Source organism: Carettochelys insculpta, chromosome 4 (genome assembly GCF_033958435.1).
Source record: "Carettochelys insculpta isolate YL-2023 chromosome 4, ASM3395843v1, whole genome shotgun sequence".
NCBI lineage: Eukaryota > Metazoa > Chordata > Testudines > Carettochelyidae > Carettochelys > Carettochelys insculpta.
Genome location: NC_134140.1, coordinates 48883991 through 48911369, shown reverse-complemented (window position 1 = coordinate 48911369; position 27379 = coordinate 48883991). Strand labels below are relative to the sequence as shown.

General features: G+C 39.5%; 1 protein-coding gene across 3 annotated transcripts; it reads right to left on the bottom strand.

Moving 5' to 3' along the window:
• Positions 1–550: 550 nt before the first annotated feature.
• On the bottom strand, positions 551–27379 carry OCIAD1 (OCIA domain containing 1). 3 transcript variants are annotated; one of them, XR_012645357.1, is made up of 9 exons: positions 27225–27379; positions 25416–25500; positions 20603–20656; positions 15603–15650; positions 14885–15014; positions 11033–11238; positions 7212–7364; positions 2731–3581; positions 551–2386 (listed from the first exon to the last, which is right to left on the bottom strand). XR_012645357.1 is itself a non-coding variant. In XM_074992748.1 (8 exons), the coding sequence occupies exons 1-8, from the start codon at positions 27285–27287 to the stop codon at positions 3544–3546; spliced, it is 777 nt and encodes a 258-aa protein (XP_074848849.1). In that variant the 5' UTR covers positions 27288–27379; the 3' UTR covers positions 551–3543. The 3 variants fall into 3 exon arrangements, 2 of the variants coding, with proteins under 2 accessions (XP_074848849.1, XP_074848850.1); XM_074992748.1 differs by having other exon boundaries at positions 551–3581; XM_074992749.1 differs by having other exon boundaries at positions 563–3581; positions 25416–25490; positions 27225–27350.

Below are 27379 nucleotides of genomic sequence, written 5' to 3'. Positions count from 1 at the left end.
TTCCATAGGAGAAAAATCAAGCCATTATTTCCCCATCTTTTCTGGTGGATTCTGACAAAATATTTGAAAAATGTGACAAGTTTTTTGTCAATCTAAGGCTCAAACTTGAAGTGCAAGAGAAGAGCAATTAAGTGATGCAGGGTCTGAATACATATATAAGGCCATTTTAAAGTATAGCCCAGTTCACACATGTATGTGCCCAGATCATGCCTTCTGCAATGCCTGCAACAGTATCCTTCCAGTTGCCTGCAAGCCAATGCCACACTTGTAATACAGAATCATACTCTGATTAAGAGGTAAAAGGTGCTGCTTTGACAGACTTTTGTTTTTCAAACCACCACTGAAGTTAACTCCTCTGGTCCCTGCAGGACAAGACACAGACTAACAAAAAGCCACCTCAATTTTGTGCATTTACATACCCCAGTTACATGCATAACTTGGTACAGAAAAAGGAGATTGAGACACCAAGTACTACACTTAATTTTGAATTCTCTGACATTTGTTTATGCCATATATATTAATATAGCTAGTTCTTTTTACTAAAAACAATGTTTACAATACTGTTTACCAAATCTGAGATATACCCTTTATTTTCGTAACTGTGGAAAATGAAAATTCTTCATAAATTATAAGTCACTCATTTTCAAAACCTTTGGCTTTAGATCAGTATACAAACTAGTAACAACATTCAGAAAGTATGTAAGATTAAAGGTGTAATAGATTACTTTTTTTCAGTATTCACAGGAGAAAGGATAAAATCTTCCAACAGCTGTTCTGTACCACACAGTCCACAATCATCATACTACCTAAGAGAAGTGCACAATTAGACATACTGATGTAGATAAAAATATTTCTAATGATAGTCCAAATGGAACATCATATGCAGTGGAACATCTGCTCACTGATTTATGGAGAGAACAGATGTAAGGAAAGAGGATCAGACTGCAGCCTCATGTTTTCATCATGCCAACTCCCTTGTCTAGTCAGAATAATGTAACAAGACAGATATCAGTATAACTGTGTGCAAACGTTCATCCTCTGGATGAAGACTTTCTTCAGATCAAATGGTTGCCTATATGACAAACTAAACTGGTAAAATCACATTCACTATGAAATCTGAGTGTCCCCATGAGGTGTTATGCTGGTATAATAACAGCAATTTCTCCATGTAGACAAGCCTTAGTGTAGAAAACATTAATCTATGTAAAACACACACATGCACAAGAACCAATTTTAAAACCTTCAGTACAAGCCAATATTCAGATTTCTGTAACAGAGAAAGTCATCAGATACTGAAACGTGTGCCAAAAATGTGCAATGTAATCCAAATTCCACAAAAATAAAGACTTTTGATTGCTAAGATGACTGTCCAACAGTCTACCTCCTTTGAGCATTGTGAGAAAGTACAGGCATTTTCCCTGTTCCTTACTATTTGATATCTGTCCCTGGATCCTTCCTGACTTGTGCTATGGCTAGACCATGGAGAAATGTCGGAAAAAGCACACCACAATTCACATATCTTTTTCCGCTTTCCTGCCAGGAGGGGCTTTTCCAAAATTTCACCCATTTACACAGTGCCAAGTTTTGGAAAAACCTCTTTTGGGTCATCTCTTCTTCCTCACAGAATGAGGTTTATAGGGATGACGACAGAATGCATCTGCTTTTCTGGAAGGGTTCTCGGATGCGGCAGACCTTTTCCCAGAAGGGGGCTGTAGTCTAGCCAGAGCCTTACAGATTGTCTGCTTCAACACAGTGCCCAAAAACTGTTCGTTCTTTCTTTCAGATCAGATGTGCAAAGATAAGTGTTACAACTTCCTATTACTATTTGGAAGCTTAGTGAATTCTTCTCTTTTGCATGTTGGGTATAACAAGGAGAAATCAAAATAACTATGATTTATCCCATGATAAATCTGATCACTTTCAGTATTCTGCACTATCCCCATCATTCAACAACAGTGAAAATCCTGCTGACTTCTAGTACTTTCATGAACGTCTCATTGCATACCTGAAAGCACTCTTTCATCTACGCATTTTTATAGTTAATTTCAAAATAACCAGATGCTAGTCATCCTCTTACAATGCAGAAGTAGTGTGGCCTTTCCTTTGCTGCAAATAGACCTGTTATGTAGATGTTCTTAAACATGGTTCTTTAAGAAATCATCTCTACATTCATTTTCCATCTTCATTTGAGTGTATTTTGCACCACCCTGTTGACGCTTTATCCGTGTTGCTCTCTTATTGGCCCTATGAATCAATGAGGCCCTTGAGCATTTTTCTTGACTAGTAATGTTCTTTCTTCTCTGTAATGAAGTTAGGGTTGATATTGATCAGTTGCAGGACATCTTTAACTGAAGATCCCAAACCAGAAAGGGACAGTGTTGATAGGCTAAGAATATAAGCAGAGCAGCTGAAAGTCAGCTTGAAAATGAAATTCTAATATTCATGAAAGAAAGACAGGTAGCAATGTTTTAATCCATATACATAGGGGTAAAGCAGATACTAGGAAAATGTGTCAGCACACCTCTGTCAATGTATCTCAGTCCTGAGCAAAAATACACTATATTCTATTCAAGGAACTTTCTTCTTGAGAGAAACGAAGTGGTGACCAACTAAGGGTGGTTTTGATGACTTGCATAACAATGGAAATAAGAGTAAGAGCCCAAATTGTTTTCCAACCCTGGCCAGCATTTGAACCAAGGTCTCCAAAATTAAAGCGAGTAATGCACTTACCTCACTATGGCTAAATTCAGGTGCTTTTTTAATGTTTCCTTTTTCTTTCATTTAATCATTTTCTGTGCTTCTGGTAACTTGGGTCTTGTCAGAACAATCATTCACAGCAGTGGATAAATCAGAATAACTCACGAAAAATGTAAGTGATATTTTTGAAAGGTTTTCAAAGAGCATGAAAGATGTACATTTACTTTGCTACCTGACTAGTTCCTCATCACTGTCTGTTACTCCTAAAAAATTTATTCAGGATAACAAGATGTGAATTTGAAATTAAAATCGGGGAGAAATGAAAATCAATTTTAGTATCTTACTAATTAGACAGGAGGCAAATACCACTGTGATTTTACTTCACGTTACTTTCAGAACAACCAAATAATGAGGGTATGTTCTACTGAGTGACTTTTAATAGGAGTCTTGATTAACCTGAAAAGACACCCCCCCCTCAAAAAGTCAGTACACCTAACATAGTCTGTTTAACTATGCTAGTGCCTTCTCTTATGACAGATTTATAAAATAAATGCTAGCCACCCCTTATTTCTTTAGGTCTAAACACTATCAAACTGATTAAAAATCACTGTTCTCATCAATAGTCTGTTTCCCAATGCTGAAAAGCTACACAATATTAAGACTAAAATCCATAATATTTTACTCTTCTGGAAAGTCAAAAATAATATCTAGCTTCCTTTATTGTATCATATTTCAATTGGGCAAAAATAGATCAAAGTGTGCAGCTATTCATGACCAACACAGATGGAGCTGAAGTTAGCCGATTGACGATAATAACTTCTTTCAGAACGTGCAAAGATTCAGTCCTCACTCTTCCCAAGCATCTCCATACTTGTTTACTTTAACTAGGGGAAAAAAAAAAATCACATACCACTAAATAGCTTAAATACATAAGTTTAATATACATAGTGCTTTGAAAGCATGGTGAAAATGTTATGTTTTCAAAGTGGGAGGGTTAGGGAAAGTTACACTTCAGTTTGCCCAGTAATTTTTATGAAGACTGAAAGGGTAAAGTTGACGTAATTAAGTTGAGCTTTTTAAACAAAAAGATTTGTAATCTCCACTGGCCATCTACTTAGCCATTGCCAGTTGGCAACTGCCTACAATGTAGAAGTTGGGTCTTGGAGACAGACTTGAAGGAGGGAAGAACATTGAGTCTTATGGATTAGTCCAGTGAGGGTAGCGTGGAAAAAAAGTGGAAAGATGCTTGTTTGAAAGAAACATGGATAAACAGGACATAAAGGCTGACTGGCATCAGTATTCCCTGTAATCTGTGCACATGTGCAACTTCTCAGGTGAGATTCAAATGCTTCCCAGCTGATTAGCAGAGTACACACACCTAGGCTGGGGCCACACTTGGCCAAAACTTCAAAATGGCCATGCTAATGGCCAAATCAGAGGATACTAATGAGGCACAAATGAATATTCAGCACCTCATTAGCATGCTGCCAGCCACAGCACTTCGAAAGTGCTGCATTTCGCTTGTGCGTGGCTCGGCTACACGGGTCGTTTTTGAAAGGACCCCACAGACTTTGAAATCCCCTTATTCCTCTCAGCTGATAAAGAACAAGGGGATTTCAAAGTCTGTGGGGTCCTTTTGAAAAGGACTGCCATGTAGCCGAGCCACGCACAAGCGATACACGGCACTTTCAAAGTGCCATAGCCAGCAGCGTGCTAATGAGGTGCTGAATATTCATTTCAGCACCTCATTAGTATCCTCTGATTTGGACATTAGCATGGCCCTTTTGAAAGTTTGGCCAAGTGTGGCCACAGCCCAAGGGTTTTTTATTGCTATGAGGAGGTGCACATGTACACATGCCTCAGTGCACATTAAAAACTTATTCTGCACATGTATGGAAAAGATCACAGGGAAGGAACACTGGCTGGCATCACTGAGCAGTTAACATTAGGTCACAGTAGGATCCAAGAATAAACACAAAGGGTGTGTCTGCATGGGCACAAATCTTTGAAATAGCCATGCTAATGGCCATTTCAAAGATTAATAACAAGGTGCTGAATTGAATATTCAGCACCTCATTAGCATCAGGATGCTTCTGACCGCAGCGCTTCGAAAGCACCACTTTCCAAAGCACGTGGCTCTGCGCGGCTACATGGGGGCCCTTTTTGAAAGGACCCCACACCTTTTGAAATCCCCTTATTCCGATCAGTGAGGGGGATAAGGGGATTTCGAAAGGTGCGGGGTCCTTTCGAAAAGGGCCCCTGTGCACCATCTTATTCATCTCAGTCCTGGGATCAAGAATTCTACAGCCACGGGAGTTGGCATGTTTCCCAAGAATCCACGTAATTCAGTGCCTCTGCCACAATATTTATCATTTTGATTCCACCGGGGCTTTATATTTTTTTTTCTCCTGGCCCTGCCATGATCAGCCTGCAACTGCATTTGCTCTACATTTTTTCCCACAAGAAGGAATTAATTATACAAGAGGTTTCAAGTCTGGCACCCTGGGAATCTGATAGGTACTAAATCAGAGAATTTGCCAAGCTATGGGAGCTCAATATTGTACCCAGTAGGTCTCTCTCTATTTTTTTTTATTTTTATTTTGCCCAGGCAAATTAATGGAACAAGACTTGCAATGCTGCTTAATAATTTATGACTGTACTGATACACCCTATATGAGCCTATGCCTAGCCACGGCTTATCAGCTCTCTTCATAATAAAGTGTTAGTGTTGTTACACAATGTTATTATAATGGCACAAGAAAATAAGCAGATAAGCACAAATACGTTTTTTTAATGCTTTAGCAGTATTTCTAGCACTTTTAGTGCTTGCTGGGCTCATAGGGGTAAATTAGAGCCAAACAGCAGCACAGAACACTGACAGCCAGGGCTGGCAGCTGTAAACAAACTATGGGACCACAGGAAACTTGGCCACACTCACAATAAGTGGATTTTGGACTAACTAAAATTATGCTGGACCAGAGTGTGCCAGACTACAGAGGTCCAACCTGTAATAGGCTCCAAGGACAATAGAGAGAAAAAGGCCTACCCTTGAAAATAAACATTGTTTCAAACGTTCACCCAAGAATTTTATGCATTTTCAAGTATGGGCTAAAACTGCATAAGTTTGTATGGGGGTGGATGGTAGTGGAATGTAGAGTATCTCACAGTGACAGAATAAATTAATACATTGCCAGAAAATTAAAAAGAGTTGCTACTATAGAATTTGGTCCCATTGTAATAGAGAGTACATGGAGTCCTGAATACAGTAGGTTCTCAATATTCGGGAAGGTTCCATGTTGAGAACCTTCGTGAATGTTGAATTTTGTGAATATGGCTCCTGCTGCTCCTGCCCTGGGAGAAGCGGCAGCTGCTGCCGGTGCTCCTGTCCCAAGGCCCCATGGGAAGCGGCTGCTTGTGAGTAATTGAATTCACGAACATTAATCTTGAGACCCTACTGTATAAAGCCTGAAGATTCAATGTGACAGATCCTGCAGTGCATTAAACAGGAAAAAAATATTCAAAGTAAGAAGTGTGGTTCCCAATGATAAGTTTATACTGACTGAATGACATTTTATTCTAGAGGTCATTTCATTCTTATTTTACTGGGTAAAGTTTTGTTTTCCAGCATAAAAAAATCTCAAGATTGGTGCCAAGTACTATTTCCTTCCTTTAAACGTTAAAGCAGAACAGTAAACATCTGAAAACAATGACGCATTCTTCAAAATTCTACACTACAGAAATCCCCAAAACACTTCATGAAACAATTCATACAATACATTTAAAAAACAGATATGTGCTCTGCTTTGAGAGAATACTAACATAATACACACCTTTTCAAGAGCTAAACAATTCTGAAGTGGAAGAAAGGTTAGCTGTAGAAGTCTTTTCCAAAGAGCTGTGGTGCAGTAGATGGTTTCTGCAGATCTGCCTCTGCAGGTATGTCTATGCTGCAATAAGGCACCCTGGCTGGCCAGTGCTAGCTAAGTCATGGTTGTGGGGGTGGGGGGGGTAAGTCTTCAAGGTTGTTTCAATGTCATGTAGACTTCCAGGTTCCAAGGCCCTGCCACTTCACAGGATCCTTGAGCTTCATCCCCAAAGCATACGCAGCCATGAAACACAACCCACAGCCCAAGTCCTGTGAGCAGAATTCCGCTGGCATAGGACAGCTGCAGGGTTTTGTTTCATCTTTTTGCTGTGTAGCCATATGCCTAAAGTACTAGGTAGTCAAACACTAATCAAGCTTTTCACAATGTCTCTCTCAATGGATAACAATTATTCTAGTACAGCCACCATAATCTATTACCAAGACTTCAACTGGTTTCCCCTGCACCCAATGTGAGGAAATAATCTGAAATTTGAAATATAATATTCTGCACATAAACCATTGGTAGAAATCAATTCTAATGTCAGCTTAATCAGAAACAAGAAGTTCAGCATAAAACTAACCCTTTTTTTCCCACATTACTGTAGAACCTGTGTTCATCATATACTTCAGCAATTTAGCATAAAATTACCTTCTTTTTTGAATGGTCTCTCCTGTGGAGACTTCACTGGAGTCTCTTCCTTTTGTGCTAATCCTACTTCATATGTCTCTCTGTTTCTATTCCTTAACTCCTCATATGAGACACTTTTTCTTTTAGGCCTCTCTTCTAGGAATGGAACTGGTTCTTAAATAAAAAACACAGTCAGAATTAGCAACACCCAACTACACTGGATTATAATTGCAATTAACCAATCTTTATTGAGCATGCTAGTAAACTGTAGCTCAATTTAAACTGAATGGAAAGCATTTCAGCCACAATCCTAAATAACCATTTAGTTTTTTAAATGTTTTTCAAATCACACTTGTTTCCAGATTAATCCCTTCTCCAACCTTGTGCTTTATACTCTGCCTTCAGATATCACCAATTTTATGAAGCAGTTCTGTGCTAGAAAAACTGAGTAGATACAATAAGAACAAAGTAGACTTTCTATACATGACAACAGCTTTTTCGAACAGCAGTTCACCGAGATCATGACTGATAATAAAGATATGTTTTGCCCTGGATCAATATTATACAGCAGTTTAGTCTGAGTAGCTAGTGCAACACAAAGCAGCATGTCTGATGGCCAGGCCCTGGAGAAGGGTGTGGAGGATGGGTCCACAACCCAAAACGGTGTGGGTTTTGGGTGAAAGGGAGAAGATCAAACAGCCCTCAGCATGGCCCAGGCTGCAGTATTGCATCCCTTCTGCTCCCAGAGCTCTGTGGAGCACCTGGCACAGTGCTCCAGCAACAATTCAAAGGGGCCTGGGGCTCCAGCCACTGCAGCTGCCACAGCAGCAGTGGTGATGGCTGAGAGCCCTGGGAACCTTTCAACTGTTGGGTCCTGGGGCAATTGCTCCCCTTTGCTCTTCTACCCCCTGCTGGCAGGCCTGACACAAAGAAAGCCTCTTCCATATTTTCAGACTTTAAAGAATAGAGAAAAGAATTCACTCTGTGGCATCTAAGCCAGGACTGGGAAAAATACGGCCTGTAGGCTTGGATTCAGCTAACTTAAACGTGCCACCCCAACCCCTCCACTCAGAAAAGCGGCTGTGGGGCCCTGTTTGTGTTTCAATAGCTGTGAGCTGGAGGGGAGGTGGGAGAAGCTTCACAATCCTACTGAATAGTTTCTTGTCAATGGGAGCTTCCTGTTTGAAGTACCCCTCCCTCTCCTCTCAGGCTCCTCCTTATTCACAGAAGCACATGCGCCCTGCCATAATCAGCAGAGCTGCTGGCCAGGAGTTGCCTAGATAAGGCTCCTAGCTGGAGCTAACCTCTGGCACTCCACACCTACCCCTACATAATCCTTATCCTCTGCCCCATCTCCTGCAGCCAGACCCCTCCCAGACCCTTAATATCATGGAAGAGTACAGCCCTTAACTACTTTCCAAATTCTTGGATTTGTTCGCCTGCCCTCCCCGCCGCCCCAACAAAAATGATTGCCCATCCCTGATGTAAGCACTTTTGGTCTTGTGGGTTTGATTTCGTTTACCCCTTGTCCCCACTTTAAATGAGAGAGTGGTTTTCTTTTATCCAAGAAAATCCTAACCACCTCCATCCCCAATATAATTAAAAATGCCATATCTTTGAAGAATCCTATGTAAAGGTAAGAATGTCTTATCCAACAACATTTAGGGAATAAAATATTGTTATCTTCTTAAGCACCATGATTTGGTGCTACTTCTAATGGTAAATCGTTTAAAATAATAAACAGTGGTGCTTTTGGTGAACAGAAAATCAGATGCATCTTTTTTTTCTTTGTTTGAACAATCAAATTTAATTCACATTAAGATGTTCCACTAATATTGGTTTCACTTGGCTAGATTGGCTAGCAAAGTGCCTCAGTTTAATTATTTGAGATTATCAAACAAATGAAGAAACAATAAATAAGTTGAACTTTGGAAAATAAGACTCAAATTAAATATGAGTTAAGGCAAATGCCTGAGCTCACTTGTTGGCTGTATCAAATCCTAGCTCCATTGATTTCAGTAGGGCCAGGATTTCAAATCATGATCTCAGAGGAAGATGTCTAGAAAAAGTGACACAGCTGATCTTGGTATGCACCATCAATATCATCCACAAGACTTCTCCTTTCCAAGAAACTGAGCAGTAAACATTATCCCGGGTAGCTGCAACTGAGGGATCAACATATCTGGGATTCTGAATTACAATTAGGAAGAGGAAAGTGTTATTTCATGGTAGAGTGGCTCTTCTAGGGACTGATTACATTTTATTTTTGTTGAAGTTGTTTGGCTGAACTATTCTTTTGGATGACAGATTTGTAAATCCCAAGAAAGCAGCTAAAAATTTAAAAATCGGATCAAATCAGATGGGGTTTTGTTTTAGATCAAGATTATTTTTGACCTTCTGCAATTCAATTTTTCTTGTGCGCGCATGAAGCAGACGAACTGGCAGTCTCTGCACATGAGTACTGGAAGATACTAAACTTATTTGTGTTGTCTCATTCTGATATTGCTAAACAGCCAGAAAGAGATTTGAGCTGTTTTAACATTTAGTGGATGAGAAAGTTTTGGTTGCTTGACAAAAGCATAACAAGCCAAATTTATTTCAAAACTTAGTGTATACATCAGACTTTTCAAAAACACAGTTAAGCCTCTATGATTTGCAGACAGGCTTGCCATCCCTCTGGAAACAACAAAAGCATGTACAGCAAGTGCTCCAGTAGAGTCTGTCTACATACCAAACAGCAATTATTTCTGGAGAAACCCTCAGCCTGTAGAGATTATCAGGATGTGTGACAGACTGTGATGTTTTATATATTAAATGCTGTTCTTATCAGTAGGTTAGACTTACTGCAATTAATTGATTTGGAAAAATCTCCATATTGGATTAACTACATATTTATTTTGTTACTCTTTTATGCTATTCCTTACTGTCCAGTTTTATAAACCCAATTAATTAAAGTTAAAAATCAAAATCAACCTATGCATGTTGTTAGTATGTATAAACTGGCAGATCCAAATTCACTTTTGCAAACATTCATTATATGTTTGTACATACATACATTTCCTCCTCTGAATGTCACTTCTATATTTCATTTTGGGATTTTTCCTCCTTCATTTATCATCAATTAGCGCATAAATTCAGCACACAAGGAGAGAGCTACTCCCAGATTCTGTTAAAATTGCAGTTCTCATGTGCTCCAGTCTAAGGCGCCATAAAGATTATGATCAAATCCAAGTGTGTCTAATATGTCAGCCCCTAAATCTGTTAGCGAAAATTAGTTACAAGAAGGGCTTTTTTTGAATCCAATTAATTAAAAAGTTTTTCAAAAAACAAAATTTAAAAATTCAAAGTAATATGTTGTAAATAAAATCCAGGGCCTGAGTTCACAATCTTGTATTTCCCCTGCAATACTCAAAGACATCGTTGACACCTAAATTTCCCAAGGAGAGTAGACCTTGTAATTTGCAAACTTTTTTTGCAATTATCTGTTCCCAACAAAAACAAAACGGGGAAAAAAAACAGTTGTTAGTTTTAAAGATAGAGATTTTAAAACAAACGTACTGTAGATAAAGGTAGTTACCAACATACATTTCTATGTGGAACTGCAATATATTCCTGAATTAAAAACCCACGATCTGTAAGTTATTGTATATTTGTAAGTGTGCTGAAATAAGGTAGTTTGAATATACAGACTCTATACATCCAAGCAAACTAGGGGATATATTACATATCATCATCACAGAAGAAGCTTTAGTATCACGTTTTTCTCACCTGTGAAGACAAAATACATGAAGGACAGAGACAAGACAATGTACTTTAAAGCTATTAATTAGGACAATTCATACCTCGGGCATTATGTTCAGTAATTCCAGTAGGAGAAGATTCATTCAGAGAAGCACTGAATGGAACTGGTTCATAATTAGAGAGGGATTGATCTGCTGAACTATATTCATGTGAGTAGCTGGAAGAAAGTGGAGCTTCAAGAACTGGAGAAGATTCAAAAGATGGCTGATCAGGCAAATTTCCAAACTCTGATTTTTGAGCAGCATATCTGGAAAAATAATACAAATGGATATTAAAAGCACATGGTGACACATAATGGGTTGAAAAATAAAAAGTATTAATATAAATTAAATTTTAAAAACTGTTAACAGATCTTAAAATGGTAATTGATTCTTCTTACAGTCCCAAAAGCTATGTATGATCCTTCCCCAACACGTATACACTTTAAAAAGGAGCATACGTGAGAAAATTGAGTCATAGCTAAAAAAACCACAGAATATAGACAAAGTACCAACCATGTCCTTGGAATTTTAAAAAATAAATAAAACACAATCCCCATCCCCCAAAGACAGTTCAGACACAGACAGAACACAATCAGACACAAATAGAACAGGGTGTGCCTCTATGAGATAGTAGTGGCATAAGAATCCATCAGTAGCTACTATTTTTGAAAATTGTCAGGGAAGAAGTGTGGTTTAAGAAGCCAAGATGCAACCCTTCATTAGAAGTTGCTATGAGTAATCAATAACAAAAAATGTCTGGGGACAAAGAATTGAGAAAACAGACGTCTGATGTTCCTCCCCCTCAACATGGATGTGGAAACGTAGTTTTCCGACACAAAATTAACAGGACAAATGATTAGAAACACTTAAAGAAAATTACATCAATTGGTTACATGCAAAACAATGTGTGTACTGTAGTAATTTAGGTCTGTTTCAGTAAAGCACTTAAACGTGCTTTAATTTTCAGTATATGCTTACATGCTTCACTGAACAGTGCTGGATGTAAGCACATAATTCAGTATAGAGTCATTGGAAGTATTTACTCAGCTACCCATCTCTTACTTTGTGGGGGAGGGAAAAGAGGAGAGAAGGGGATCTATCCATATTTTGAGTAATTTACAATATGATGCTACGGTTTTACAATTATCACAGAATTAACACCATGTAGAGCCCTGCACAGCTACATAATTGGCATTTGCACCTGCCGATCTGCAAATTTGCAGAGTTCTAGATACAAAATTTGTATCCACATCCACATTTATATCTGCAAAAAGCAGCTGGAGGCAGCCAGCCCATACCTTCTCTCTTGCCTCCTCCATGACCTATGCACCCTGGCTATAATGTTTTTACTGCACTGGAGATGAGAGATACTATGGGCATATGTTCTCACACTGGGGATTACTCTTTCAGCTTGATGCACAGGCATGCCTTATGTCAAAGCATCTCAATGATTCTATTGTTTCTATTATACTGTTTTCCTGTGTAAGGTATGTTATCACTTTAATCCATTTTTGTGAATTTGTCTTGTCAATATCTCACAAATTTTCAGAAGACATTAATTATATTTTTCTGAAGACCTACAATAGCAACTCTTGCCTAAAATAGCAAATTTAAGATTGCTTTTTATAATATAAACAGCAAGAATAGGAGTAGTTTCATTATCTCTAAACTGTATCTTTTCAAACACCAGTTCCCAAAGTTAAGGTCTGTTCAAGCTCTTTTTTTTTTTTTAATTATTTACTTCATGGTGGTTTTCCAAACTTATTTTATCATTCAGTAATCACATTTTGTGTGTGTGAAACTGAGCTAATTTGTTTGCATTTCATACACCTAAAGAAATATGTATTTTAATATACAGATATGAAGAAATACAGAGTCTGTAAACTATCTACTGAATTTCACTGTTTTGTTAGTATTAGGGCTGACAGTTACCTGCATTATGTCACCCTATTCTGACAGTTTCTATGTAACAACTTTGTTTATCTTTTAAGAAATAATAATAAAATTATAAATTCTAAAGAATCTTGACTGCTGAAACTTCAAGCCCATGTATAAAAGATACAGATAGCATTGTTGGTTCCTGTTGTCTCAAAGTGATTACTAATAAAGTAAGCCATTTGTCTAAAGTCATATTAAAAAGACAAGAATGCATAATGTATCAAGTATATCTGCTTGTTTTTCTTCTCTCTCAATCAGATTGATGAATGCTGTGCATTTTTTCTCCCTGTGTTCTGGTGGTTCTTCATGTAATTTTAACTAATGTTTCTCATCAGTCCTGTCCTGTTCAGTTCCACATTGGCAGTATCTTGAAATACCTTTTGCCTTTACAATCCATTCTACACCTAGGCTGTGTCTACACGGGCACAAATCTTCGAAATAACCATATTTTGAATTACTAATGAGGCGCTGAATGAGGCGCGAATTGAATATTCAGTGCCTCATTAGCATTAGGATGCTTCCAGCCGCGGCGCTTCGAAAGCACTGCTTTCGACAGTGCACAGCTCGACGTGGCTACACAGGGCTCCTTTTCAAAAGGACCCCGCACCTTTCAAAATCCCCTTATTCCCGGGATAAGGGAATTTTGAAAGGTGCGGGGTCCTTTTCAAAAGGACCCCCATGTAACTGCACCGAGCCGCGCGCTTTCGAAAGAGGCGCTTTCAAAGTGCCACGGCTGGAAGCGTCCTAATGCTAATGAGGTGCTGAATATTCAATTCGCGCCTCATTAGCAATCTTCAAAATATGGTTATTTCGAAGATTTGTGCCCATGTAGACACACCCCTAGAGTTGGTTGCACTTATCTTTCTGCATATAAGTTTGCCATGGCACATAAAATACAATTTAAAAAGGAATAAAATTCCCTTATTTACCTATGTCTTGCTAACTGCAAATGAAAATGTTTTAAAGCCTTTTTATTTTTTTTTTTAAACTATGAATTCAGTTAGCATGAAAGTGAAATGATTGATATCACTGTATTCAAAGCAATACACAGAGTACACGGAAAGTACTGCAGTTTGGACAAATTACTGCTAATTATTACTATCCACCAAAGAGAGCCACAAATTCTCATTCATAACCTAAAACAATTTAATCTCATTTTATGGAAGTAAAGAGATGGACTATAAACAATGCATTAAGACACCTGAATCTTTTACTTGTTTAAACAAATTTCAATTCTTCATCCACTCCACAGAAAAGATGTGAGCCACTATAATTTCTTAAACACCAAAAATTTAGTTTTACATGATCACCCCCAAACCAATTGAGATCAGAGCAGAGTGCAAAAGTAACAAATATTTAGAGCAATGTTAACCAATGCAGTTTAATTCAATGAAGTAAGCTCAGATCTTTCAGTATAAAAATACGTTCAGCACACAAAGCTTTCAAAAATCCTAGTTTAGAAAGCAGTTAAGAGGATTAATCAGGTCCTTGTTAAAAGATTTTTAAAATATTTATGTTTGTCTATGTAACTGAAACCATTACATAAACAGGACTGATGCTTACCACTAGCCAAACATTTTCTCAGCTGTGAATTTTTTAAATTAATATATACATTTATATAGGTCAGCAATTACAGAACTTTTTGTTATTAAAAACCACATCAAGTAGAAAAACACTTCTGAAACAAAACAGCAGATATTTTAAGAACTCAATGGCCATTTCTACACAGGCCACTTCCTTCAGAAGTGGCATGCTAATACAGGGAGCGAAAGACGCTAATGCTAACGATGCAAATTCCCTGTGCCTCATTAGCATAACAACGTCATGTGATTTGGAGTCCGGAAGACCATTCTTCCAGACTCCAAAATGCCGTGTAGAAGCACAAGGTAACCCTGATCTCTCTATGAATGTCTTACAACTTTATTTTTCCTAAGGAAAAAAAATTAACTTAAAGTGAAAGAATTGATGTCTCACTCATATGGAAGAGGTCTGTGCTTTTGTCGTAGAGCTTCTCCTATTTGGGAATTCTCCAGTCTCTTAAATTTCTCCTGGCAGGCCGACAGATAAGAAATCTTTCCAGCAATATATCCACATATACCGGCAACTTATATGTAAGGGAAACAGCAACTTTGACATACTCTGCCTCTGCCCTCTCCATCCCAGGCCCATTGCCCCACCCTGATCCTTTCTTTCCAGACCCAGCACCCCAAACCCTCCTGCACCCTTCCTCACACCCAGATCTATATTCCTCTCCTGGCCAGACCCTCCCCACCGCCATCCCCAGTCCACTCCTAAACTGTCCATCTGAAGCCTGCTGTACATCCCACTCCTGCCCAGACTCCCCAATTCCCAGCATGCTCCTGCACCCTCCCTCCCACCCAGACCCCACACCCCAAGCCCACTTTCTGGCAGCCTTCTCCCCACACTGAACCCCACCTTTCTGTCCTCACCCCAGAGCCTAGAGGGGCCCACAAAATGTGCTAGCCCTGCACCCAGTAGGCTCGGGGGCTGGTATGCGAGGGGAGCGTTAGGGACTGCATCAGCCTTTTTTTTTTTTCTCTTTTGCTTCTAATTTGTGTAACCCCTCACCCCAACTGATTTGTCTGTAGGCTAATGGTCCTCCACTCACAAAAAGTTCCCTACCCCTGAACTAGATTCTGCTAAGCTGAACAAATACGTGGTTTATACTTACATGCAACTTTGGGGAAAGAGCCAAACCTTGAATGAGCGGTGAGAATTCCTAAAAAAGCAAATAAAGTAATTACTCACTAAATGAAAAATTATTTTAGTAAGATCACGACACTGAATTTAAATAACAACATTAATATTTAATTTTTTGTGTGGCCATACCATATTACAGGTTTAACCTCTCATCTGGCACTCTTGGCACCTGACCAGTGCCGGATGAGAGAATTTGCTGGATGACAGGATGTCAGTATTTTCTAGCACATTACCAATACTTCCACTACTTACTGGGTTCTTAGAAGACATTGACTGTGTCTACACTTGCATCCCACTTTCGAAAGAGGTATGCAAATGAGGTGCAGATTTGCATATCTGGCACATCATTTGCATATTCTTGTTTCAAAATAGCTTCTTTCGAAAGAATAAAACCAGCGCAGGCACTGCACTTTCGCAAGTAAACCCCATCTTCGAAAGAATCCTTCTTCCCATAAAGAAAGGGAAGGAGTCTTTCAAAGATGGGGTTTACTTTTGAAAGAGCAGTGCCTGCACTGGTTTTCATCTTTCGAAAGAAGCTATTTTGAAATAATATGCAAATGAGGTACCAGATATGCAAATCTGCACCTCATTTGGATACCTCTTTTGAAAGAGGAATGCAAGCGTAGACACAGCCATTTAGGGGTAAATTACAGCTAAATAATAGCACAGAACACTGACAACCAGGACTGGTGGATGTAAACAAATTTTATGGGATCCTGGGAAACCTGGCCACACCCATAAGTGGTTGTTTGGCTAACTAAAATCATTCCTGATTATGGCGTTTGCCAGACAACAGAGTTCCGGATCAGAGAGGTTCCACCTGTAGTTAACTCTCTGCACTGAATAACCATTTTAATTTTTTAAGAAGAAAAAATCCCTCCAACATTTCTGACTTAAAACACAAACCAGAAAATTCAGGAGTTAAATCCAACCTTACCTTACGTAGGACAATTAGCAATATTTACAATGAAAAAAATTATAGGGGATACAAAAAAAAAAATCAATGATGTAAAGAAAATAAAAAAAATCTGTTTTTATGTAAATCAATTTTATATAAATACTGAATTGCTCATTTAAAAGTAAGTTACACTTAAATCTCATCACAAACATGCTACACATACACAGTTTCATAAAATGAATGGATATTGTTTGTTTAGCCTAACTTCTAGCTCTTGCTTCTTGAACATTCTAGGCTTTCAATATTTGTTTCTCAGCAGACTAAAAAGTAATATGTGCAAAGAAAGATACGAGCTGGAGAGAATTGCTTTTGTTCTGTGCTTTATGGTGATGGACCTTGGCTAAGCACAGTAGAGGTGTCAGTTAAGGTATTATCTTAAGACAGAGAGACTATATACATAAAAGGATGGAGACAGCACAGAAAGGAACAGAGGAGTGGACTAGAAACCAAAAGGAAAGGCATTATTCATGACAAACACAGCTTCCTAACTCCCCTACACATTTACAACAGAAAAACTGTCATGGTTCTGATCACAAGAGATCCTGTCTAGGAATATTTTGAAGAAATTTGTTCCCTGGGAAAATAAAGGAAAACTTCTCAAGTATAAACAGTGCAGGACATGGATGTTAAATCCTGTTTACTTGGTTAACTGGGTAAATGCTACATTTATCTGGTTAAGTTACTAACCAGGTGGAAGGGCCTCGCAGGAGAGGCCATCCTCCCCCAACAAGTACAGGGGCTGCTCTGGATGGGCTGGAGTACTCCCACTTGTGGCATGTTGAGTACCAGGGTTGCTGTGGCCCTGCTGAAGCATCCCTCCCCATGGTGTGGCTGTGGCTGGGGGGTGCCCTAGGAGCCCAGCCCAGGTGCGCGACAGGTGACGGAGTGCCATTTGGGCTGGAGTAGTCCTGGCCCGCAGCAAGGGGACCGCTCTAGCCCAGCTGGGCTGAAGTGGCCTCCCCAGCTGCCACTGCACCCCCGCACCCTGGCATAAGAGAGAGCTAGGTGGCCCTGCTTCAGCCTGTGCCAGTTAACTGGTTACACTTTAACATCCCTAGTGCAAGATGATGATGCAGGGCCTAGTTTCAAGAATGAAACATTATAAGGAGAACTGCTTATTGGGAGAAAATGTGGATGAAGATGTGAATGTGCCTGAGTGGATCAACAGGTTAATAACTTAAATAATTCACTTTATAGTGCATAATTCTTCAAGGCTCTCTATCTTTTAGTATGTGTGTGATAAGACAAGTAAATTCCCAAGCTGTTTGCTGTGTGGATGTTGCTAGAAAAAAGTTTAGTTCAGCTAATCCTTATCGCTTGTTTATTTAACTAGGTTTAGAATGTCGCTCAGGTATGCAATATACAAAGCTGAAATAAGTGAAATCTATAGTTGCCACTGTCTTCTCATTTTATATTACATAATTCATGCCTCATATTTTGGAACATCAAGGCCACAGACCATAATGGTCATGCCATATATCTACTGTCTATTTTAAGTCAGCATAGCACAGCTTCTCCAAGGGAACCCCATTCTACACCCGTTTTCTCAAAAATAGAAATGTCAGTGAGTTCAATAGGGTTTATTCTAAAATTAAGTGCACTCTAAGCACAGGCAGCCTTAGCTTTTTTGGTAACGATTTAAAACAATGATTTTTTTGGTGATTTAAATCATAATTTTAAATCAATGATTTAAATTGCCTTGATTTAAATCAATCCACCCTGAATTTTTCTATCTATTTTACACGCATTGACACGTACAGATGTGTAATACCAGCAGAAACACATGCTGCTGTCTGTTGGCAGTCTACTAGTCAGCTGGACAGCACATGTATCTCTCCTGGGTGGCTGCACAAGCACACAGCTTACTGGGAACATTGACAACTAGGTGTTGCAGTACATAAGGACTGTATAATCGCTTTCTGGACATTGCAAAACTCCAAAACAAGGCAAGTAAGACTATTTCAGTCAATTCCAAATGTAGCAGCATTTGACTCTTTTCACAGATTAAAATGCTGCTACAGTTATGTGATTAGGAATTTGAATTTTTCTTAATCATTTATTATTGTTCTCTGATCTACCTCCATTTTGTTTACATCTTTCTGGAACTGTTACTTGGTAGAGACTGCACTTTATCTTGCTGTGATAGAGAAAGTCTATCATAAGAACATAAGATTCATCATACTGGATCAGAACTTGGTCCACCTAGTCCAGTTCCTGTCTCCGACAGAGATCTGAATAACATGCCTCAGAGAAGTATCAGAGGGGTAGCCGTGTTAGTCTGGATCTGTAGAGCAACGAAGGGTCCTGTGGCACCTTATAGACTAACAGAAAAGTTTAGAGCATGAGCTTTCGTGAGTTAACTCACTTCTTCAGATGCTGGTCCTGGAAATCTGCAAGGCCAGGTATAAATAGGCCAGAGCAAGGCTGGGGATAAACGAGGTTAGCTCAGTCAGGCAGGCTGAGTTGTATTGTCATCAGTAGATCTGGAGGTGTGAACTCCAAGAGAGGGGAAGCTGCTTTTGTATTTAGCCAGCCATTCACAGTCTTTGTTTAATCCTGAGCTGAGGGTATTGAATTTGCAGATGAGTTGTAGCTCAGCAATTTCTCTTTGGAGTCTGTTCTTGAAATTTCTTTGCTGCAGGATAGCTACTTTTAAATCTGCTACTGTGTGTCCTGGGAGATTGAAGTGCTCTCCTATGGGTTTTAGTATATTGCCATTTCTGATGTCTGATTTGTGTGCATTTATTCTTTTACGTAGGGACTGTCCAGTTTGTCCGATGTATATGGCAGAGGGGCATTGCTGGCACATGATGGCATAAATTACATTGGTAGATGTGCAGCTAAATGAGCCCACCATGGTGTGGCTGATCCGGTTAGGTCCTGTAATGATGTTGCTGGTGTGTATATGTGGGCAGAGCTGGCAACGAGGTTTGTTGCATGGATGGGTCCCTGAGATAGAGTGACTGTGGTGTGGTGTATAGTTGCTTGTTAGGATTTGTTTTAGGTTGGCAGGTTGTCTGTGAGCAATGATAAGTCTGCCTACCAAGGCCTGTGAAAGTGGGGGATCATTGTCCAGGATGGGTTGTAGATCCCTGATGATGCGCTGTAGAGGTTTTAGCTGAGGACTGTAGGTGATGGCTAGTGGTGTTCTGTTGGTTTCTCAGAGAAGGTGCAAGTAACACCATGTTAAACAGATATAAGGTAATCTACCTTCCCAGGGAAGTCACCTCTTAACCCCTGCCAGACTAGAAAACAGTCAAAGCACTGAAGCGTTCAGTTTTTACAGTCCTTCCCATTTTCCTTAATACATTATGCTTAAATGTTCATGGTAGCCATAACAACCTTTTGACTCTTGCTAAGGTCTTGGCTTCTACAACATCGTAGGGCATCCAGTTTAATTAGAAACTGAAATATGTATTTCTAGGGATCATTTTGGAATATGGAACCATTCTATTGTATCGCACCATTCCCTTGTTTGCGTACTGATACATGGAGAAAATGTTATAAGTTAGGTAGTTTGGCAATAACTTAGTTCTATAGACTTGTGTCCCCTCTTATTTCTTTTTAATCTGATATAAACAATCCCAATCTTTTCAGTCTTCATAAACAGCCCATATCTGAATCTATTCTATATGACATGACCATAAATAAATACAGTACTTCATATGAGCAGAAACCACTATTAATACAATATTTTAATATTAAGGTATTTTCCATTTCAATCCACTTCCAAAATATCTTCTGTCACCCCTATATTTTTTTCAGAGTTACTGTTTTGGAGGTTTCACCATACCACTGAATGTTTCTACTTCTTAATATTTTTCTTCCCCCGTACATAAAAGTTTGCATTTCTCCACTTTTCAAGTTTTGCAGTATTTTTTGTTACACACATTTCTAATCTGTTTACATATTGTGATTTAAAATCAAACTCCTGCACAGCAACGTTGTTGACAGTACAAATAAAGCTTATCTGAGCAACATAAAGTTAAATCAAAAGATGTTTTATAGCTTACCTTTATTAATTAAGCCCTGAGTGACAATCATGCTTATTGCAGAAATAGGCACAGCTGTGGAAGAGAAAAGGTAGCTTGTCAATTGAAAAAAAATATAATTTGCAATCTTTTCAAAACGGTGGACACTACCTCTCCTGATGTCTCCAGATCAAGACAAGTTTCTGCCTAGAACATGTGTTTGCCAAACACAATCGTAAGTAACAGGCTCAGTACAGGTAGTGGATGAAGTTTAATGGCCTCTAATATAAAGGCAGTTACCACATGGTCTGATTCCCCCTTCTGGCTTTAAACTCTATGAATAAGAAAATACTACTTAGAATTGAAAAGTCTGGTAGAAGGCATCCTTTTAAAACTGAATAACTGAGTGGAAGTGCAGCAAAAATTAATTTTGAGTTTCAACAAATTTCCCTTCCTTCAATGCATATATAAAAATAAGATACTAACCATTCCACTCTTTAAAACTTCATCACCCCAATCAGCAGCAACATCTTACTTAAAGTCAGATAACTGTTACACACCACGTACAACTCTCATCATTACATTCCCCTTCCAAAATCCAAGATCAGAAATAGCTCTTGCTCATGACTAAAAATTTAAGATTCCAATTATTTCAATCCCTTGCTGGGAGAGTCCCAAAATTGAAGGAAAAAGTGTTTTTTTCAGATAGGACCCACATATTTAGGAGTCTACTCCAAAATAGATATACTACTTGTTCAAATCACAGGATCCCAGTGCAAAATATCCACATAAAATATATTGTTCAATAAACAGGCTGCCAAATTCTATATCAGGTTTAGTTTCCACAAAGAATTAAAATGCAGCTTCATAAAAACTATAGTGCAACAATCTACTCTCAAGATTACAAAGGCACAGATGGCAGACACAAAGCTCATACCCAAAAAGATAACTTCATAATCTCCAGGCCATCTGTAAATGGAAAAATATGGTGCTGGCCTTTTGAATGAGAGAAAAAAAATGTAAAGTAGCAATACAATTTGGCCAAGAATTTTTCAGAATTTAGTGAAAAACATTGTTTTAATAACTGAAACAAATCACATTGTATTTGGACAAACAATTTTCTGTTAAGAGAATGCATGATCACAGGCCCCATGTCTTCTATGATGCTGCAGAATTCAGTTTGCTGCAGAGTCATGCTCCAGAATCTCAGCCCTCACTAAGTAAAATATTTCTAGTGCTCACAGTTGCAGAGATATTCTTTGACGATACGTCCACATGGCAACCACATTTCCAAAACTGGTCCATGCCAGCCAACTCAGGCAAATGGAAGAATCCCAGGATGAAAGGACACTGTGGGATGGGTGGATCCCAGAGCCTGGACTCCAGCCCAAGCTCAGAAGTCTACATTGAAATGCAACCGCTCCAAGAAAAAGAGTTGCATGGGCCAGCGTGGCAGGTATCTAGTTGCTATGCAGGCATACTCTGAGGGACAACCTGAGGGTTTGATTACATGGAAAAGGAAAAAAAACAAAACAAACAAAAAAAACAAAACCCAAAAAAAAAAAAAAACCAACAAAGCATTCACACAGCCAAGCAGGATAATTTGAGAGAAGAGGGCTTTTCCGTTGAAATAATTATTCCAGCTCTGTGAAAGGTGTTTGCTGACTCCCCTCACTTTCAAGGTCAAAAAGGAATGTGTATGAACAAAGCATAGTTATATTACTGGCTCAAGTGAAGGCTCCTTTCACAAAGCTGTGGCTGTGTGAATGCACTTTTCCAACATTACTTATTTAGACATCACGACAACATCAAAATAAGTAATGTCAAAAAAACCCTCAATGTAGACATAGCCTCAGTGTAAACTGATGTTACTGATGTTTACTCTCTTACTGATGGGTTAGAGACTGAAAACAATGGTTCTAAGAAGTGTGAACTGTGCCATTTACCTTAATGGCCTATGGAAAATAACATGCACAACTCAGAACTTAAAATAAGAAGAAAGTGTAAAATAAACTGAATTTAATATCAAAGTACATAAAACGGCATCTGTACTGAATTTTTCATGTTTATCGTCAATTCAGTAAAAACCCAAATTTAAAAAAAGCCCATGAAGCTACTTCAAATGTTCAAAAACACAGAACTACCTTTACCTCAATCTTTTGAATGTTTCACTAGCATTTACATGGTTTAAAAAAAAACACTGGAGTTCTACAAGCTCTTCCTCTCATCCACGGTCAGACTTGTTTTGAAGGCCAACTCATATAAAGATTGGCCATAAAAGCCTGTGACCCATATACCTCTTGATACAAACTGTTAGAAGACAAGGGAGGGGGCATAAGTGTTTATAGTAATCTCTAGGTTCAAGCATATGCACAATAGTTCATTGAACTGAGGCATGTAAGGTCTCTACCAACAGCCACTTGCTTACAGATCATCATAATCGCTGAGAAACAGGTGTGTGAATAGTGACAACGTTACAAGTTTCACAGAGGTCTTTGTCAACTCTGGGTTAACATAAGAACGGACATACTGGGTCAGACCAAAGGTCCATCTAGCCCAGTATCCTGTCTGTCGACTGTAGCCAATGCCAGATGCCCCAGAGGAGGTGAACCGAAGACAATGATCAAGCGATTTGTCTCCTGCCATCCATCTCCTGCCTTCAACAAAAGGCTAGTCACCATACCTTTCCTCTCGCTAATAGCCATCTATGGACCTAACCTCCAAATATTTATCAAGCTCTTTTTTAAACTCTGTTAGAGTCCTGGCCTTCACAGTGTCCTCTGCTAAGGAGTTCCACAGACTGACTGTGCACTGTGTGAAGAAAAACTTTCTTTTATTAGGTTTGAACCTGCTACCCATTAATTTCATTTGGTGTCCTCTAGTTCTCTCATTATGGGAACAAGTAAATAACTTTTCTGTTTTCACTTTCTCCACACCATTCATGATTTTATATACCTCTATCATATCGCCCCTTAGTCTCTTCTCTTCTAGACTGGAAAGTCCCAGTCTCTCTAGCCTCTCCTCATATGGGACCCATTCCAAATCATTAATCATTTTAGTTGCCCTCTTCTGAACCTTTTCTAACGCCAATGTATCTTTTTTGAGGTTTGAAGACCACATCTGCACGCAGTACTCAAGATGTGGGCATACCATAGTTTTATAAAGGGGAAGTAAGATATTCTTCATCTTATTTTCTATCCCTTTTTAATTATTCCTAACATCCTATTTGCTTTACTGACTGCCACTGCACACTGCGTAGATGCTTTCAGAGAACTAACCACTATAATTCCAAGATCCCTTTCCTGATCTGTTGTAGCTAAATTTGCCCCCATCATAGTGTATGTATAATTGGGGTTATTTTTCCCAATGGGCATTACCTTACACTTACCCACATTAAATGTCATTTGCCATTTTGCTGCCCAATCACTCAGCTTGCTGAGATCTTTTTGAAGTTCTTCACAGTCTGCTTTGGTTTTGACTATCCTGAACAATTTGGTGTCATCTGCAAACTTTGCCACCTCACTGCTTACCCCTTTCTCTAGATCACTGACGAATAAGTTGAACAAGATTGGTACCAGGACTGACCCTTGGGGAACGCCACTAGTTACCCCCTTCCATTGTGAAAATCTACCATTTATTCCTACCCTTTGTTTCCTGTCTTTTAACCAGCTCCCAATCCATGAAAGGATCAAACATCTCTCTTTCACCAAAAGAAGTTAGATCGATAAAAGATATTACCTTACCCACCTTGTTTTAATTCCCTTGGTCCTAAGTTATTAGAGAGACAATACTGCAAATGATGAATATTTAAGAAGCTAAGCATCTATCCCCAAAATTATGTTCTTAATTCCCTGAAGTTAAAGGCAGGTAACCAGGACATACCATGCCATGGAGAGTTCATCACAATGGAAACCTATTTGCATTATTGATACTGATGCTAATCAGTAGAGCATGAAATCACAAGAGAGGAAAGCTGCAGGTGAAAAAACTAAAATGATAGGGGGTGTCCTGTTTACAAATAAAGAAAACAGATTTTGGGGGTACAATAGGAATACTGATATATATGCAGCTTCCTTCATGGAGGAGACAAACGTACATTAGGTTTTGTCTTCTGAAGGGAGGGTCACAGGCAACCTCACTGGAGAATGCTGCAAAGACTTTGGGTGACCTGAAGTTTGTTAGAAAGGAAAGTACCTAGTTAAGTCTAAGCTCTAGTCTAGAATGAGTGTTATGATTTTTATTTCACAAAACCATTTGTTGCCAATATTTTTACTGGCTAACTATGATGTAAAATAACAAAATAATTTATTCGGTTACGAGCTTTCAGGGGAGAAACCCACTTCATCAAATCAATAGCATTTCCAGTACAAACTGACATCTATAAGTATAGAGGTTAAAATATTATATATAGAAACCGACAAATCTGCTGTTTTGCTTGGTCAGAATACAGACTAACAGTGCTACCTCTCTGTTATGACGACTCAACATAGAACAGGTAAGCTACAGTGTACTATTCCTTTGAATATAATGCATCTTTCATTACTAAAGAAGAGTGCCTGAGTACTCCATCATGGCAAAGTAAAACAAGCCTATGTTCAGAGATTAAAAACAGCATAAATGGTAATGAATCAAGCATTCAGGAAAATGATGTGGCATGCATTTTCTTTCCATAATATCACTTATCTTATTATTTGAATTCACTGACGTTTGTCATACAAATTGTCTTTACTCACAAGTACGGATTTGTAGGTTTTGGCTCTCTTTCTTAAATAACAGTGGTAATGACAAAACACACTACAAAGGAGGAAAAAATTAAAATGGAAACAAACATGGTGTATCAACAAACTTGACTCACATCTATACCAGAAGCTCTCTTCATTGCATTCCCTGAATATTCTTCTTTCATCCTCTGTTGGTACGTAAGCCATACCTATAGGATTCTTTCATTAGGAAAGGTGAACATTAAAATACACATACAAGAAAATATTAACAGAATGAAGTGCTTTAAATGTGCTTTCTCTAATCTCTGTACTTTTACATGAAACAGCTGTAATTTAATAAATTAGGGCCTTTACATCTGTGAATACCTCACTGGGTTAGCACTACTAGCTGTTTTATTGAACTAGATTTATAACCATCCAGAGTTCTTGCTGCCTGACATATAAATTTAAAAATTTAACAACATTAAAAAAAACAAACACACAACAGATTGTCTAGACATGAGTGGAATATTCAGAAATACTGCTACACATTTTAGTACGAACCCTCTTGTCACAGCCTGCCTGGAAGTCAACAGATTCTCACTGTACAGAGAGCACGAGGATCATTGTGGTATCTGTTACTGTGACTTAGCACAGTGAAAAAGTCAGTCTCTAAGATGTTTTAAGGTGAAGGCTGGCCAACCCCTCCTCTACTACCTCGGAACTTGGAGTGCCTGATCATCACCACTATTGTGAAAGAGAGTTAAGCGATGTTAAGCTGCAGTGAACACCTAATACTATGAATAAAAGATGTCATTTTTAGAGAAATAAGTTATTGTATATTATCAGTTCAAGATACATTTTGCTCTTTAACTGAGCCTCACAGCAGTGGTAGAATAAAACCTCACACTACAAAAGTTAAATCGTTAATTATGCTAAGTTCTTTTCATGGATATTTATAGTAAAAACCAGAAACAGGCCATGAGAAAAAAAAAATCACTAAAAATATCCCTCACAAAATGGGGAGGTGGGCTCAGTACCCACTCTTGCTGGGGCTCCTGGGTGCCCTCCCCATTGGGAACAGGCACCCTGAAGAGCCCCAGCCCAGAGGTGGGGCTGCTCTGGAGCTCCCATGCCTCTCTCCCAGGTACAAGCCTCCGTGGTGGCTGGGAGCTCAGGGGGTCCCATCTGTGGCTGAGAGCTGCAGGATCCTCCAGTCACCTGCCTCAGCTGGACAGCTGCGGGGTCCACTAATTGCAGCACAGTAGATACAGTGTTGGGTGTTTGTCCACCACTATTTGGCAAGTGCAGCATCCTCCCCACCCCACCCCACCCATCAGGATGAGAACTCTCAGCCCTGGGCAGCAAATGTCACACAGGTCAAAGGAATTCACAGAGTCTGTGTAGTTGTGGCATAACTGCAGCCTTATGGATAATACAGAGCAATACTATATAAAAAGTTCGTCCACCGCATCTGCCACGTATTCGACATCGGTTTGTATTTCAGGCAAGGCTAGTTTATTACCGATGTCTCCTGAAGAGAAGTCTGAGTATCAGCACCGTACCCCTTGGAGGCACAGAGGGAGTGTACCGAGAGCTCTCCCTCGCAACTCAGGCTAAAGAAACGCTTCAGGCACCCCGCGGTGCACAAAACTGGGTGTTGCTGCGCGCGTCCCAAGGACGGCGCACTGCCCCACCAGGGGACACACTCGGATGGTTTATTAAACCCCCTCCCCCATTTACAAGCTGCCCGCTTGACATGCCATCCCCACACACACGGCAGAGCTGTTTTGCAACAACCTCCGTCACCCCCCACTGCGGCTGGGGGGTGGGGGAGAGGAACGGGACCCCACATCACCCTCCAGCGCGCAGAGGGGCCTCCCGCCCTTCACAGCAGCTCCCCTCGCGCCCTCTCGTCGCCTCTGCCGCTCTCCAGCACCAACTCGGGCGCTGCTCCTCCGTACCTGGGCCGGGCCGCCCTGCTCCCCGCCGCGGGGCCCCCGCCCTATCTGCCCCGCAGGTTCCATGAGAACAAGCACGGGAGGGGCCGGCAAGGAAGGTAAAAAAGACAGCGGCGCTAACGACTCCGACTCAGAAAACTCGCGGGAGGGGGGAGGGG

What these genes read in the sequence shown, in the direction of transcription:
- OCIAD1 (XM_074992748.1), bottom strand. Translation starts at nt 27,287, where the DNA reads ATGGAACCTGCGGGGCAGATAGGGCGGGGGCCCCGCGGCGGGGAGCAG. An exon ending in AGCAGGGCGGCCCGGCCCAG is followed by an intron (nt 25,501 to 27,224) that starts GTACGGAGGAGC and finishes TCCTAATGAAAG; the next exon opens with AATCCTATAGGTATGGCTTA. An exon ending in CTCTTTCCCCAAAGTTGCAT is followed by an intron (nt 15,015 to 15,602) that starts GTAAGTATAAAC and finishes CTTACATATAAG; the next exon opens with TTGCCGGTATATGTGGATAT.